Below are 16,103 nucleotides of genomic sequence, written 5' to 3'. Positions count from 1 at the left end.
TGACTCGTCTTTGAATTGGCTGCTTAATTACGCTTTGCTGTGTGATATACATGCCCCGCGCCGCCTCTGCACGCGTCGACAATAGTCCCCTCACTTAATCCAGCGGCCTTTCTTTGGGACGTTCTCTTTCTTTCTGCTTTCTCTCTCTCTTTACACTTGAGAACATAACAAATCTCGCTCTTCGAGGTCAGCGTTGAGCAAGCTCGCAGCTTTCGCAGTTTATTTCACTGCTTTTTTCTTCTTTCTAAAAAAAAGGAAGCTGAGGTAACTGAGCATGCAAACTTGTAAGGCTTGGTATACGGGGTGTTTCACCTAAGACTTTACAAAATTTTTAAATATAGTCTTTTTGACTTAGAAGAACGCTTTTTTCAGCATAGCATTGTCTGCGGTATAGTACCGCCGTCAGCACGCTTAACACGAACGCTCGACAGTGTGGCTTGGACCGGCTTGGACTGGCGCCAGAGCTTCCGTTGGCCACTGTTGCCTAGATATCTCCGTATGTTTGCGGCGGCAGCCGATAGCTGGAGCGCAGCTGGATTTGGCTCGTCGACTTGTCTTTCGCCTGTCTCTGACTGGCGGGGAGAGTGCGCTCACTTGTGAGGCCCGTTTCACCGCGTTAAGCTCGTGGCCGCGGTCTCACGCTGCGCTAGGCCTCAGAAATTCACAATCAGAAGATCTCTTGGGTTGTTGCCCGCTGCTGAACTGCGCGTGCAGCCTCTTCTATCCGGTCTTCACCTCTGAATGCCTGGATGATTCTGTTCACAGTGCAAACGGGGCGCCCTATACGGTAGCAGCTATTTATAATTGGGACATTGGGCGAGCCGTGTGAACTATGGTGAAGCCCGCTTCTCTCGGCACTCCACGGGGCGTCTTTAGAATAACAGTTTTAGATGCATGGCTTTTTATCACCTATGGTCTAACATTGTTTCTCACTATCGTAAATTTCATTGGCTGCCGGGGGCCTATATCGGCATTAGCGCTATCATGCTGTTCCACCTTGTTAGCTGCCAAAAAACGCGCTACTTCGTGATTTCTTATTGCTTCATGTTCTCGTATCAATGGTTAGGCTGTCTGACGTAAAAAGCCCCGAGCTGTCACCCATGGTCTGCGCCCGTGACGAATTACGTGCGCCAGCAATGCCATTTAATAGTATTGCTTTGTCTTGTTTCCAATCTGCGCGCAAAATAATGCGCCATGCATGTCAGATTCAGAGTCATTTTGTAATGACGTCATCAAGAGTACCCGAAGATGAGCGCGCTGCCTTAGTTCATATGGTTCGCAGAATATCCCAAAGTGCAATCTACTAGAGGGCAACCTGTGTTCTCCATCAGCTTGTACCCTTGTACTCGTTGCATCTATGGCCAGAGCCTTCCCAGCCTGCATTATAATGCTGCCGCGGTATCTCAGTGGTTATAGTAGTCAGCTACTGGCCCGGAAGACGCGGGTTCGATCCCGGCCGCGGCGATCGCATTTCGAAGGAGGCGAAATGCGACAGGCCACTGTTCTGCACGATGTCAGTGCACGTTAAAGAACCGCAGGTGGTCAAAATTATCTGGAGTCCCTCCACTATGGCATCCTTCATAGCCTAAGTCGCTTTGTGACGTTAAATCCGATAAAACCAAACTGATTTTGCCTAAAGAGTCAGTTTCTTACCCGACAAGACGCCACTTAGCGCTTTCCGCTAACTAGACCCTAATTAACTTGGTTGGAATTGCATCCACGCGTTTTTCCTGCTCAAGACACTCGGAGTTCTTAAGCCCCGACACTATAGAGCTCCAGAGAAGCGTGCACTAAGCAGGACGCCGCATACTCACCTGCGAAAACACTCCAATGTGCGCTGTCCGAAAATTAAGAAATGGAGATAAACCTGAACAATTATACCATCGGATTTGCATATTATTTCTTGCCCAACCTTCACAAACTCCAAAAGCCCGCGTTTCCTCTGCTTTTCCCAACATTAATTTCTTTCAAGCGGCAGCTTCGAAGTCTAACTCGATAGACGCGCGAGCTGTCGCACGCCATGTCGCTTTGCCGAGATATGCAAACAGCATCGTGTTGTCTGAGTACGCGTGAGACCGCAGCCACGAGTGAAAGGTGACGAAAGTGAGCACACTCGCCACGCCAGTCAGACACAGGCGAAAGACAAGTCGACCACTCATATCGAGTTGTGCTCCGGCTATCGGCAGCAGCCGCAAACATAGCGAGATATTAGCTCGGCAACAGTGGCCGACGCTTCACGGCGCTGGCGTCAGTCTGAGCCGGTCCAGGCCAGGCTGTCGAGCGTTCGTGTTAAACGTGTGGACGGCGATACATTAGAATACAGCTAGGACGTGCTAACTAGCTGGCTGGTTAACTAATATTCAATAGTTAACTTTCTAAGTATTACTGCTAGGCTCCTTAATTACTGAGAGGCGTGTAGACCACCGTAAGTAATATCCATATGAGTTTTTAGAATTTCGAAAACGCAGTTACCCTCGGCGCTGTGGCCCAACAAATTTTTCTTCATCGCGCCAAAATACATACCCTTTCGAGAAGCTTGCAGGCAAAGCAAGCTCTCCAGTGGACGTAACTCGTCGGAGTAGCCAAAATTTGTTGGGCCACAGAGTGCAGGGTAACGGCATTTTCCAAATTCTGAAAATTGATATGGATGTTACTTACGGTGGGCTATGCGCCTCTCAGTAATTAAGGAGCCTAGCAGTAATAGTTAAAAAGCTACCTATTCAGCACTAGTTAACCAGCTGGCTAGTTAGCACGTCTTAGCTGTATACCGATGTTCGTCCCCACTGACAATGCTATGCCGAAAATACGGCCCTTCTAACTCAAAAAGACTCATTTTTAAAAATTGTTTATGGGGGTTTAACGTCCGAAAGCGACTCAGGCTATGAGGGTCGCGTTGTGAAGGTCTCCGGAAATTTCGACCACCTGGGGTTTAAAACGTGCACTGACATCGCACAGTACACGGGCCTCTGGAATTTCGCTTCCATCGAAATTCGACCGCCGCGGCCGGTATCGAACCTGCGTCCTTCGGGTCAGTAGCCGAGCGCCATAACCACTGAGCCACCGCGCCGGCTATTTTGAAAATTGTGTAAAGTCTCAGGTGAAACACCGTGTATTGCTTGTTTCGGGTGCAGTTTGCAGTGCTAAAGCTGCCATTATGATCGGAGCATATTAATCAGCTGCAGTTTTTGCGTCCTGCTTCCCTTTGTTATCTTTTCCTTTCTCTCAGATTTCCCGTCGAAGAGAGTAGAAGGTGGAGGCAAAAAACTTTGCTGTGCATTTCGTCCCCGGTTCGGAGAGGCAGTGAATGGGATTTTGAAACCTAATGATAAGCGGTCGCGAGCCTTCCATCCTCGTAGTTGCCTGCCGAAGCGTTTGTCGCCTCTTTCTTGTTAAAACACTAGGAGGGTTCAGTGCACGGGTGGCGTGGGCGACTGGCAAATCACAGAGCTTAACGCGGAAGGAACTCACGGAGACGGCGAGGAAGGACAGGATATAGCTTATCAGCGCACAGCCTCGTCACCCGTCGGACCAGACGCGGTCGCCCCTGAGGGTCGACGCCATTTTGAGTCTGGTGGTTTGGCTCGGCCAGGGGTCGGCAGCTGCCACGCGCAGATAGAACTTAGGGCAAGAGCGGCGCCATGCAGCAGGAAGCGGCGGATAGAGCGAACGCATACGCTACCAGCTCTGCTTATTGCCCGTTTTAATCGCGAGCGTCAGAGCGCTGTCTTGAAGAGACACTGCAGGACAACTCCATCTAATTATTTTTCTCAGTAAAACGTCATTCCCTGGCCCTTTCTGGCTTTGTTCAGGAGTGTCCCACAGTGAAAGACGCATTTATTAGCGAGAAAATTGTACTTGGAAAGCTTGCCGTCAGTAGACTAAAAATCTTGTCGTCCTTTCCGAAAAGGACTGGCTGCCATCGTTTTCAAGGAAATGCCGATGTAGCGTAGCTTCTGAGATCCGCGACCAAAAATCAGTGTCGACGCACGCATTTTACTTACGAAATCGGCCGATGATGGTGACATCTGCTTTTCTTTTTTTGGTATTTCCTTGCTTGCAAAAGCTCTGTTTTCCTGGATAGTGGCCTCAGTGTGGTTAGAAAGTGGTGCCCTATCGATGAAGGCCAACTCCTATTTTTCCTCAGTGTCTTTTTAAACGCCTTTCATGCCGAATGGTCGAATGCGTGGTCGGAGGTAGATGGTAGTAAGCTAAAATTATAGCGAATTCTCTTCTCTTTTTTTGTCAAATTTCTGACCTACCGTGCGTTTCTGAACCAGCGCTTCCACGAATGTATGTATTTTATCCCTCCCCACGGCCATTTTTGGAGAATGGACTCGTTCTCGGTTTCTGACTTGTTTATTTAAGGTTTCCTGTTGAGGTATAGCCTCTGTTTAGTTTTATACTATTCTACTGCATCTCAGTGACGATTCCGTTCTCGACTGTAATAACTAGCGAGTAACATCAGTTTGTTTTTAAGTAAATGCGGGCCAAAGCCATATTTTGAATCGATTTCTATCCCCAAACCTAAGAAAAATATTGTATTTAATTAGATCAGATCAGATTAGATTAATCAAAGGATGCAGCTACAAGGAAAGTTCAAGCACAGTACATGCTGCCTTACTCAAGACGGGCCCCAGAACAGCGCCGGCAGTCCGAGCTGTAGACAAGCTTAAAGTGCTTCAAGTTTTTTATTTGTATATGAATATATTGCTGACGGAATTTTTGTCAACTTCGCCATGATTCCGTACAGTGTACACTGACACTGCCGACAGCTGGAGCTGAAACACTCTATGCTTAATACGGCGCGAAGACCGCGAATAAGAGGAAATAGCAATTATAAATATCAAATTAATTGTCCCTTAGTGCCAGTAATGACGCCAAATAAACGTAAGGAGGTGCGTATTTTTATGGCAAGTCGCTTCGCAACAGTTCACAGATGTATCGGACACACACCAACATCTCTTGTTTGGCTAAAACATAACCGCGATGTAGGGCAAAAAATAGCCTTCGTGAACATGCAGGAATGCTGTTGTTGTGATTGTACAGTTAATGAAAAAGTCGGTCACTGCGCCGCAGCCGAGCCTTTCGAATTGAGTGCGGCCTGACGAATGGCAGGAGCTAGCCGCACGATCGAGTCAATCGGAGCGCTTCCTGTCACCAGCTTGCATTTAATGCGCACGCCAATGTGATCAGCTTTTCTGACGCCGTTGCCGCATGACTGCGATGCTTTAGAAATGTTTAGAAAGGAAGTGCGCTGTGAAGGCTGTCAGTTCCATGCTCGTGGGCGCCGCCAAGCCTGATCCATGTCTGGCTGCCACGTAAATGTAGCTGCGGGTAGCTAGTTTCTCTCCGCACTAACCCCTTTCGTAGAGAAGAAAAAATGAGCACTAAAGCGCTGTAGTAGGTGCGCCCAGCGTCGGTTTAAGGTGTGTATACCCTTCTTCAAGGAAGCGGGCCTGCGGCAGCACCGCGCATTGATATTGGTAAGCGGATATGTAAATTCAAAGAATGTGTACTCTTTCTGCGAGTTTATCCCTGATACTGAACGTCCTTCCTCAAACCTTACGTCCGACATCCCCATTCCCTTTTCTGCACTTACGCGTACTCGTCGAACAATAACAACAAAAAAGAAACCTAGCTTTTTCCCGATCACAGAATCACCGCTACGCAGGAGTGAGACATATGTCCATGCATATTCCACAGCAATATTTGATCGAGACGTCGTCTTACTGTGACGCCTGAGACGGAGCGCAAAGAATAGGCGGCGTTTCTCGCGCCTGCGTCCGAATAGAATCCTGTTTCGCAACCCACCGCGTTTTGTTTTTTCTTTGCTTCGACAAGGAGGAGCAACCGCACCAAACACAGCGAGATCAGGGGAGCGGTTCTGACAGTACCTGTCGCGTTCCCTCCCTGCTTTATTGTGACAAACACTGTGCCGTCGCTCCTTTACTCGTTCCCCCCGGATGGATCCCGCGTAGATGGCTTTACTCGGTTCTGTTCTTCTTCTCTCTCGGCTTGCCGGGGCGTCAAAGCCCGGCTTGATAGTATCTATTGAAGGGTGCTGTTGACACTGCACCGAAACGGAGCCAGAGGCACCCGCGCAATTTCACTATTCTGTTTGAACTCGCAGTCAGCAAACGGACGAAGAAGACGTTTCTAGTCGGCGGCTCTTCGATCTCAGGTGATCTCAAAGCAAACAACGGTGCTTCCTGCCATGCTATAGAGACGGTATTTAGTTTTATGTTTCGTTCTGCCTTTTTTTCTCCCTCGTTGTCGCTTAGGCAGGATAATGTCTTCACCAAACTATTTTCTTTCCTGTCACTTAGGTAAAACCAGAGTATGGACTTGGCCCATTTGTCTGGCGGTATAGTGAAACGAGGCTGCTCAAAAAAAAAAATTCATAAAATGCGAGTTTAAAAGAAACAAAGTGAACCAAGGTCACAGCGAGAAGATCCCGCCGCTGGTTGTAATTAAATATCGCACGCTGTCAGGGTTTTAAGTCGCTACATCATTTTGCCGGGAAATGTGCGGTGAAAAAAGAATTATTCTTGAAATAAAATAGCGCTGAGGGTTGTGGGTATGCTCTTGTTAATCTATACGTAATAACTGCAGCTCAAGAGATGGAGTGCACTGCTCGAAAAAATATATATTTCATTTTAATAAGCTTCCGGAATAAAAATAAAAATAACGCGAAAAATAAGCGGGCGCACGAGAGGACGGAAGGGGGTTCAGACCTCGGGGTTTTGATGACGCTGGGCAGGGTCACGAGTGCACAAAGACCTTCAGGCAGCGAGTGAACGAAGAGGACGAAAATTTGGCTTTGACGGAGGCACAGAAGGGAACGCAAAATAAAACGGAGCTATTGGTATTATGGGTGCGGCGGTGCAACTGATGAATTTCTCGACCAAAGATATCCTAGTTAATCCGGCTGAAGCTTTTGCGGCTATGCCCAGGAACGCAGGCCTCGACAGGCAGTTTATGTTCAAATTCTGACCGGCGCATATATCACGGACTCGCATAAAGTTAAAGAAAAAGACGTACTTCCAACCATCTCGCGTAGCTGACGGCTATGTCTCGCAGCGTTAGTGGAAGAATTAATTTTTAAGGCTTGTTGCTTTTGATGTCGCGTTGTCAGCTACCGAGCGAACATGAGGCCCTCCCGTCCAAAGCTTCCAAATTTCTTAGTAATTTTTCAAGCATTCTGAGCCCTTTGTCACCCACGAACTGCCAACTAATGGTTTCATACAGCTTTTAGAATTAAAACTATATTTTAACTACAGTCATGTGTGGAGGGCCTTTGAGCCTCGCGCCAAAAAGCCTTTTCTACCTTTCGATTCAGCCCACTAGAATTTTGTTAAGCGCAACGTCGTTAATTCGTGCTTAACAATGCAGTAAAAAAATCCTGCAAACCACAAGCTCGAAGGTAGCTGTTTAAACCAGACGCGCCGACTAGTGCAGGCTGGATGCCCGCCGACGCTCTTATCCTCTTTGGCCATCTGGGTGTTCGCGGCCGAGATTGAAGTGCACACCTGAGCTGACTAACGCGAGCGTGCCGCACAGGTGCGGTGACAAAAACCAGGCGAGAAAGCACTGAGGCGAAAAAAATCGCGAGCCTAAAAAAGCGCTGTGTCAGCACTCCTTTCATAGCCCTTCTAGGTAAGGGGTTGCGTTTCTCTATCGGGAGCTGGATGCCCATGGTCTCCAGCTTTATTTCTGGTTCCGAAGTCTGTCTATTAGGCTTTATTCTTCTTATTGTATTTGATGCTTGCTGTATGTTTACCGAGGTGTCAGAACAGCAAAACTTGAGTTGTTAGTAAGCGTCAGTATCTCATCTTCCCTTCCTGTGTTTTTTTGTGAGGTTTGCGCTGTTTTTTTTCGTGATAATTGTGAATTTTCAGTTCGTACCTTGACCAAGAGAGCTTCCGTCAATTGTGAATGTTTCAGTTGCTCCCATCAACAAGAAAGCTGGCACGTTCTTGAGCATTTAATTGTTAAACATTGCTAGCATAGGCATTCCTTAAATCCTCAACTGGGGCTGACTCAAATTTCCCCTTAACGTTTCACGTCGGTAAAATCAGCCTTCTGCTCTTATCACCCTTCGGTAGCCGCAAAGGGCCGCAGCGTGTTCAACACAGTCAAGTGCCGTGCGCTACTCTCGAAAGGCGGACACGCTGGCGTACGCAGATGTTTCGCTCCATGCTGTATAGATGAGACGGCGCAACTCAAACACTGTGCAGACACGATGGCCTGAAATCCGAGATAAAGTGCCCAGATCTGAAATAAATATAACTTGTTATATATTCCAAGAGTAAAACATTTTATCATGCCCAGATATAACGGGTCACTAAGAACGGAGTCTTCTTCTGCCCCGAGAAAGTGGCCGCAGAAGAGTCTGTGTCCCACTGCCCCCTCCTGCCACAGAACGATGCCGGCGGCTGACAGCCTGCCCCTTCCGGCGTGCGCAGGGCCGTCCAGGTGCCCTGGGTGGCGCGCTGGCGACACGCGCCGCGGACCCCGACGGGGGCGGCACGGACGTGGCCCAACCGGACATGGGGCCCGGCAGTGTGGACCTGTCGGACCTGCGGCGGCGCTACTCTGGCCGTCTGCGGCATTCGCTGCTGCTCGCCCTGCTGGCCGCGCTGGTGATGCTGGGCCTAGCCTTCCTGGTCCTCGTGCTGCTCCTCTACCCGCACGTGAGTCCCGTCCGAGCCCCCCTTTGTTGAGCGAGCGCAGCAAACCTCAGCCCTTCCCTCGTAGCTGACCCTCTGTCACTGTTAACAGGATCAGTTTTCAGAGCAGCGCATGCCACGCGATTGTCACTTGCGCGTAATGTAGTCGGTCGGAACTACAGTTGAGGGAAAAGTGGGATGAGGTAGGCGCTCGATAGATTCCTGCGCTGGGCAGTGTATGGAGATAATCAAATTGGGTAACGCGCACGTTTCAGCGCCACGGAAGTTTTAATTGGCAGAGCAAAATTGTCATTTTTTTGCCAACGGTACGCATGGCTGTTTTTTCAAGCCGAGCATGAAATTGCAGCCGTTCGTCTGAGCTCACTGTAGTTATAGACTAGGATCCATGACGCTACTGTGGTAGGAAAGGTGTGGTTTGCCATGATGTGTGGGGCAATGTCGAGGTTAAGGGTGGGGTACTGATAAGCAGTATTTCGTTCCAGAAAGGCACACTGCAAGCAAGCTTACAATGCAACCAAATGCAGTACGCGGCAAACATGCGCATTGCGCTATTAAAATTTCTACCTTCACTGCTACTAATGGTGTGCTATAGTGATATCCGTACTTTGCGCTACAAGGCTATATGTTTCAGTGTGAGAACTGAGGGAAAAAGCGCAGTAATGGCTATGTGCAAGACGTCTTGGTGAGGAAAAACCGGCACTGGTACAAGCTGCTGAAATGTGTCACTGACTAACAACACCTAGCATAGCTAATAAAGCTGGTCAAACTCGTGGCCTCGAGGTAGAGCGCCCGCCTCAGCTTCAGGAGGTAGTGGGCTCGTCCCCCACTGCCGGCCGGGCTCCCACTCGTTTCCTGGAATGGGTACTAGCCGGCCCCTGACCTGGTGCTCGGCTTCCCAGGGTTGCACTGCTTGCGACAGGAGCCTGCGCCCTCAAACACCACCACTTTGTGAGCCTCGAAAAGGCACTTCTTTAGAATGCGACTCGAGGAGACGCAGCACCTATAACGGGCATCCCATCTCTTCACAGGTCTCACCTATTTTCACATCTTTGTCGTGACTTATGTTACAATCCGCTGCCATTAAAAAAAAAACACCGTTTATCCTGATAAACCCCAATTTTAACATTAAGTTACCAAAAACCGTGTACAATTGTTTAATCACTGAAGAAATATAATGTCACCTCTGAGCGCTGCTTCAAATGAGGTTTCTACGAATGTCATCGTGACCTTTTTCTGCAATACGTTTTTGCCCCCCACCCCAGCGCAACGAATTATCTTCCACAGTTATGAGGCGCCTGTTGAACCGTCCCTTTAGGCAAAATACGTCTCAGCCTGAAGATGCCTTCTATCAATTTCTTAAGCACGCGCTGGCAGCAGCCGTGACTTCCAATGTGCACCTAGGAGTTCCTATATGTTCCGCTTTTGCCCCAAGAAGGCGTCCCACGTGTTTTTTTGTTGTTGCGAAAGCAACACTCCGCAAGCCAGCCAGCAATCTCGGCTCGTCGCGTCGTCGCATTTCAGCCGTATGCCGTGGCCGACGAACGACCTTGAGCCGCCGTTGCCTAGCAACGCCGCAGCCGCGCTCCAACAGATGGCGCCACCGTCGACGCCGCTGCCGTCGCCGCTCGCCCCACCAGATGTGCTCCGCTGGGGTAGAGGGAGAGGAGGTGTCGCCTCGTGGAGCTTATATATATTGTTGAATCCCGCTACAACAAAATCGAAGGGACGCGCGAGAAATTTAGCAAAAATACAAAGCAATAACTCCAGCAAAACAGTTTTATTGCCAGAAATCTGTGAGCTTAGCCTACTTGCGTTTCACTGCCAGAAGCGGCGTCACGCGACTCTCGAACTCTGTTAACAGCGACATCGCAACGTCGTCATCGTGTGTGCCAAGGAATTTTCTAATAACGTCGAAGGCATCCAGTACCTGCGATGAGGCTGCCGGGGCAGGTAAATCTTGAGCGGAGTCGTCTTCATGATCGGACGGCTCTTCCGGCTCGCGAACATTTTTGATGGTGTCTTCATCGCTTCGTTCCTCGTGGACAATCACGTCCGCGTCAGCGTCGAGGAAATCGTCCAGCGCTACGTCAGCAGGGACGTTTCCAGCTTCCTGGAGCGATTTCCAAGTAACGTCAATCCCCGGAGTCGATGACGATGGTACACTTTCTGCGGCTGCAGTCGTGCTGGTCGCCTTGCTGTCGACAAACCCGGCGTGCTTGAAGCAGTTGCGGATCACGCGGCACCGTGTTGCTCTCCATGCCACAGCCATCATATCTAAAGCCATTAAAGGATCGACTTTCATCTCCCTGCCAGAGTCGGTGTTCAGGAGAAGCCGCTGGATCAACCTCTCCCGGTAGGAAGACTTCATGCTCCGGATGTTGCCTTGGTCCAGGGGTTGAATAACTGAGGTACAGTTCGGCGGAAAGAACTTCAGCTCCACACTTGACAGCTTGACGTCGTCAATGCGGTGCGCTGAACAATTGTCCAAGAGCAAACAAACCTTTCGATTTTGTCTGCTCATGTCGCTGTCAAGTGCCACCACTCAGTCAGCAAAAATGGCACGGGTCATCCACGACCGGCTGTTTGCCACGTACTTGACAGGTAGGCTACTGTTCCCCTTGAAGCAGCGCGGCTTTGTACTTTTGCCAATAACTAACGGGGCCGTTTGTCAGACCCATCCACATTTGTGCACAGCAGCACATTCACTCGTTTCTTGCTATGTTTGCCTCCGTGGCAGCACTGCCCTTTAAAATCAAGCGTCTTCGCTGGCAGCATCTCATAGAACAGGCCCGTCTCGTTTGCGTTATAAATATCAGACGGAGCCTATCTGCTCAATATATGAGTCATGTTGTCCGCCGCTCATGCTGATGAGCCATCAACGTCCGCAGGTGCCGATTCACAACACAAAAACCTTGCCGACGATGTTATGCCTTTCTTTAAAGCGATTCAGCCATCCTATGCTTGCCTTAAAATCGTTCAGCCCTAGCAAACAAGCATAATTTAGGGCCTTCTGCTGTACAATTTTACCGCTCAGGGGCATGTTTGTTCTCGCGTATCGACGAACCAAGCATAGACAGCCTTGTCGAGTTTTTCATACGTTGGTTGCGTCACTTTCTTGTGCTGCGCTGAAGGGCCCGATGAAAGCGCCTTCCTAATGCTGTCCTTATTCTTCAAAATCGTCGATAGCGAACTCGGCGTGATGCCAAAATCTGCGGCAATAATTGCCTTCTTCTTCCCGCTTTCGGCTTTGGCGATAATGATATCCTTTTCTTCTAGTGAAATAAACTATCGCTTCTTCGTTGGCGGCGACATGGCAGAGGCGATCGACGAGATCAGACTGCAGCGAGAGATCGACAATCAACACACACCGACACACGAGCAAATGGCGGCAAGAGCTGCGGAGAAGGCGGGGAGGGGAGGCTGGCGACTCGATTTGGATTCGTCTTTGGCCCTCGTACTGCCGGCGGCCTTCGCACGGCGTCAACAAGTCCCCTCGCTGCTTCCCTATGACGAATAAAAGACTCCCAACCAATTTTTTTTTAATAAAGAATACATGAAAATGTAATAAACATACATTCCGTGCATTTTTTAGCTGCTCCAAGCCACTCCTTTAGCAGGGAATAGTCCCGTACAGCACCCAACTTTTGAAGAAAGGCGAGCCACTGACCGGTGAAGGCTCGCGAAAAATTCGTAGAAGCGAATGCGTGCTCACAAAGTAATTCGTTTTCGAGGGAATCTTAATACATTAACTCCTATGAGGATGTCGCGGGGACTGAAAAATACTTCGTTGTGGCGAAAATTTCGTTGAAGCGGCATTCGTTGTGCCGGGATTCAACTGTATGCGCTTCGCCTCAGTGTATTGTAGTTGTTATGGACAGCGCGAAAGAGACGCCAGAAGAGCGCGCCGCACGCCTCGAGAAGCGTTGTAATGAAGATGCGGCTAGGAGTCGTGCCACGTTCCGGAGTGACTCTTCAACTGCGGAAGAGACCGCTTTGAGTTCTCGAGAGCGTCGGAATAAGACGCTGCGTGGACGACATGCCGAGGAAACGAAACTTCCGCAATTCAACTAGGCTTAACCAGAGCTAAACCACAGCTAAATTTTTTTTTTCAGCAGAAAACAACTTAAGGCGGCAGAATTCCTTCAACACAAAATTTTTTCTCCAGTCCTGTTACGTGGGTACCTTTAAACACGAGGCTAGCGCCTAATCAAGAAAAACAGAGACAATAAAACCCACAAACGCAACATTGAGGACACAGGTACTGTGAGCTCCTTTATCTCGTTCTGCATTACGAGTTCTGTATTTTTCTTCTTTTGGGGTGTACACCGCTTCAGATTGCCTAAAGGGCAGCAGTTGGGCTTGCACGGTACAGCAAGAAAATGCAGGTACTTTTTGGCCTCAGGTCCTGAAACCTGCGTCAAGTCGCCAGGGTTTCATGGGGAAGTCCTTATTAGCGACTGAAATTGAGCGTTATTCCAGGCCCGTTTTCATTTATGTCTTTTATATTTTTCTCAGAATAATTAATATTATACAGTGCAGTATTCATTAGATCGATGAATTTTCCATGCGTACCATGACGCAGCCAAGTCCGTTCTACGATCGACAATGGCTTACTAGATTGTGCTTTTAGGAGCGAACTCATTACAGCCGGCTTAGAACTCCGCCGTGCAAAGTCCAGTAGAGAACAGCTCCTATTTCTTCTCTCAGTCCCTCCTTTATCCCTTCCCTTACGGCACGGTTCAGGTGTCCGCCGATATGAGACAGATACTGCGCCATTTCCTTTCCCCACCAGCCATTTCAATTCATTTCCTCGGCGCTCTGGTTCGACAAAGTTTGGCTACAACGTGAAAAAATGCATGCGCTTTCGGAAAGCGTGCAAGCAAAGCAATCTTTCCAGTGCACGTAACTAGTCAAAAAGCCAAATTTTTTCCAGCCACAGCGCCGAGGATAATCGCGTTTTCGATATTCGAAAAACTGATATGGCTGTTGCTTACGACCAGCTGGAAGTATCTAATTGCAACCAATAGCCTAATTGTTACAGTTTAAACGTTAATTGTCATAAATTAGTTAAATGGCTAACTAGTTAGCATTATGTTCATGTTTTCTGATGTCCGCCAACGCCGGTATTATTGTGCCGCAGTAGCCGCCTTCGTACCTGAAAAAGCCTATTAAGCCTATTAAGCCTGAAAAAGCCTATATATATATATATATATATATATATATATATATATATATATATATATATATATATATATATATATATATATATATATATATATATATATATATATATATACATACATTTTTCTTACAGTCCCAAACTGCAAGTATACAGACTCGGCACTTGCAATAAAGTTACAGTTACAAGTTTGGCGGCATTCGATGTATGCGTATTACTGTAGTTTCAAGACAAGGAGTGCGTCGTGGGTCTGCGTTTACGGTACCATGCCGCCGGTGACGGCTGACGCATTCAAGAGCGCCGACAGGAGCTTCGCTGCTTCCATGTCGCAGTGCCGTAGTGGATCAAGACTGCGAATCACGTTCTACGCGGGGTGAGCGGTGCATTCCCGAGGCCAAGGTGCGCTGCAATTTTTTATTAACTGATGTCCTGACGCCATAAACGCAGATTTCAAATTGCTTCTCGTGCTTTTGAGTATGAAAACGTTATAGCTGGCTGCTCCTGCGTTTCGCACAAATTACCAAACAGTAGAAAACACGAGCAAATATTTCTAATTCGAGCCCTTATGAAAGGATGTGTACACTGCTTGTTCAGGCTAGGAAATGCCGTGTCTTGGGTAACGCGCACACATGCACGCGCACGCACACGCACGCACACTCAAGAGAAAAGATAGCAGCAACGCGCTGAAACTAAAGGGCCACCAAAGGGCTGAAATATCTGCTTGGCTGTTCTTCATCAAAACAACGCTGTCTGCCAACACAAAGGCCTGCTTTCCTGGAGCACATACTCATTTAGCCGCATTCTTATCACACACAATTTCATCGAAAGTGGCCTCAACGTTGGCTATTTCGTTCTCATCTTGGTGCGGCGGTTGCATTACGCGTTGGAGGATGAGATGCCTTCGGCGATGAGGCGAGTGAGACCACAAGTGTGGAGAGCCAGAGGCGGCAGGAAGGCAAACACTGTCGCTGGCAAGGTTCGCGCTCGCTCTTACAGGGTTTGCGACAGACCCGCTTCAGTTTATGACCCGAGGCACTCCGCAACTACTGCGAGTGGCCGCCGCTCTAGCGGCACAAAGGACGAGCGCCGCGGTGGCTTCTCCCCTCTCTTACGATCGAGTGTGCACAAGCAGGCTGCCTCCTTATGGCGGCGATATCGCACGTATTGCTGTCGCCGGCGGGCGACACTCATCTGACCGCGAGCTTTCACATATATTGTGCCCCGCACAATGGCGCTGGTGCTTGTTCACCGGCAAGTCTAGCCGGAGTTGCACATCCAACAGCTAGTTTCTCGCAGTTTATCTTTCTGTCACGAGACGGCTGCGTAGACAGTCGTACAATTCCCAGAACTCTGCCGTTGACGGTAATCGCGACAGGGCCAAATAGAGGATTCGAATGTAAGACGAAGAAATCTGTGCGGGAGTTTGTGCATAAGACTTTTTTTTCTCTCTTCTTTAAAACTTGTTTTCTCGGTATAGTGCGTTTGAATAGGACGTCATGTTTTGAGGAGTAATTGCGGGGGCAAAGAACCTACACCTCTGCCACTCGGCCGGGCAACTTTCATGCCTGGCTTAGATGTAAAGCCTGCTTTAGCAGCACAACACAGGCTTCACAGAAGCTAGCTGGCGCATAAGGTCGCCGCCACTCCCCCTGTGGAGCAACCGCAGGGGTAGTGGTTGCTCCACAGGTTTCATAGAACTGCTTTCACGCAAGCTTCCTGCCTGCAGTTTTACTCTGAACAGAGTGGCTTGCTGTGCAATAATCCACCAATATTGCTAGCGTGACTTGCGAAAGGAATTTTCTGTAAATTTCACATGCGCGCAGTCTAGTGTCTGAGGAGTCCTGGACACCATTTGCCAGTTTCTACTTTCGAAGAAATTGTTACTTCCCAGACATGCAATAACACAGCTTTTTCTGTTGCTCATATGGGCAGTAACCTGTCCTGCTACTCTGATGTCGACATCGACGGTCGTCCTTTTTTATTTTTTTTTTTACTGTCTGGTAGCGCAGGCGCATTTTATCGGCTACTTTGTTGCGATGGTGTCTGCAGAACCGGCTTCGGCATGCCCTGCAAAAGAATGCGAATGGCTTAGTTTCAGTACAGGCACTCTGATGAAACTTTGCGCTATAATAACGCCGCCAACCTATAAACTTCTTTTGGGTGCAGAGTCTCCAACAATCGGCTAATTAGTTTCTCACCGATACACGGGCTGCTCATTTCTGTTATTGAAAACA

At 48.7% G+C, this 16,103-nt stretch overlaps 1 protein-coding gene across 3 annotated transcripts in view; it reads left to right on the top strand.

Moving 5' to 3' along the window:
* Window positions 1-16,103, top strand: part of Ac76E (adenylate cyclase type 2 Ac76E) — a 466,144-nt gene that overhangs the window by 153,337 nt on the left and 296,704 nt on the right. For all 3 annotated transcript variants that reach the window (XM_077647989.1, XM_077647990.1, XM_077647988.1), the window contains exon 2: window positions 8,466-8,693. In XM_077647989.1, the coding sequence (XP_077504115.1) occupies window positions 8,550-8,693 (144 nt within the window). In that variant the 5' untranslated portion in view covers window positions 8,466-8,549. The remainder of the gene's footprint in view (window positions 1-8,465; window positions 8,694-16,103) is intronic.

This window comes from Amblyomma americanum, chromosome 1 (assembly GCF_052857255.1).
Source record: "Amblyomma americanum isolate KBUSLIRL-KWMA chromosome 1, ASM5285725v1, whole genome shotgun sequence".
NCBI classification, from domain to species: domain Eukaryota; kingdom Metazoa; phylum Arthropoda; class Arachnida; order Ixodida; family Ixodidae; genus Amblyomma; species Amblyomma americanum.
The sequence above is the reverse complement of the archived record's forward strand: the minus strand, read 5'-3'. Positions and strand labels throughout refer to the sequence as shown.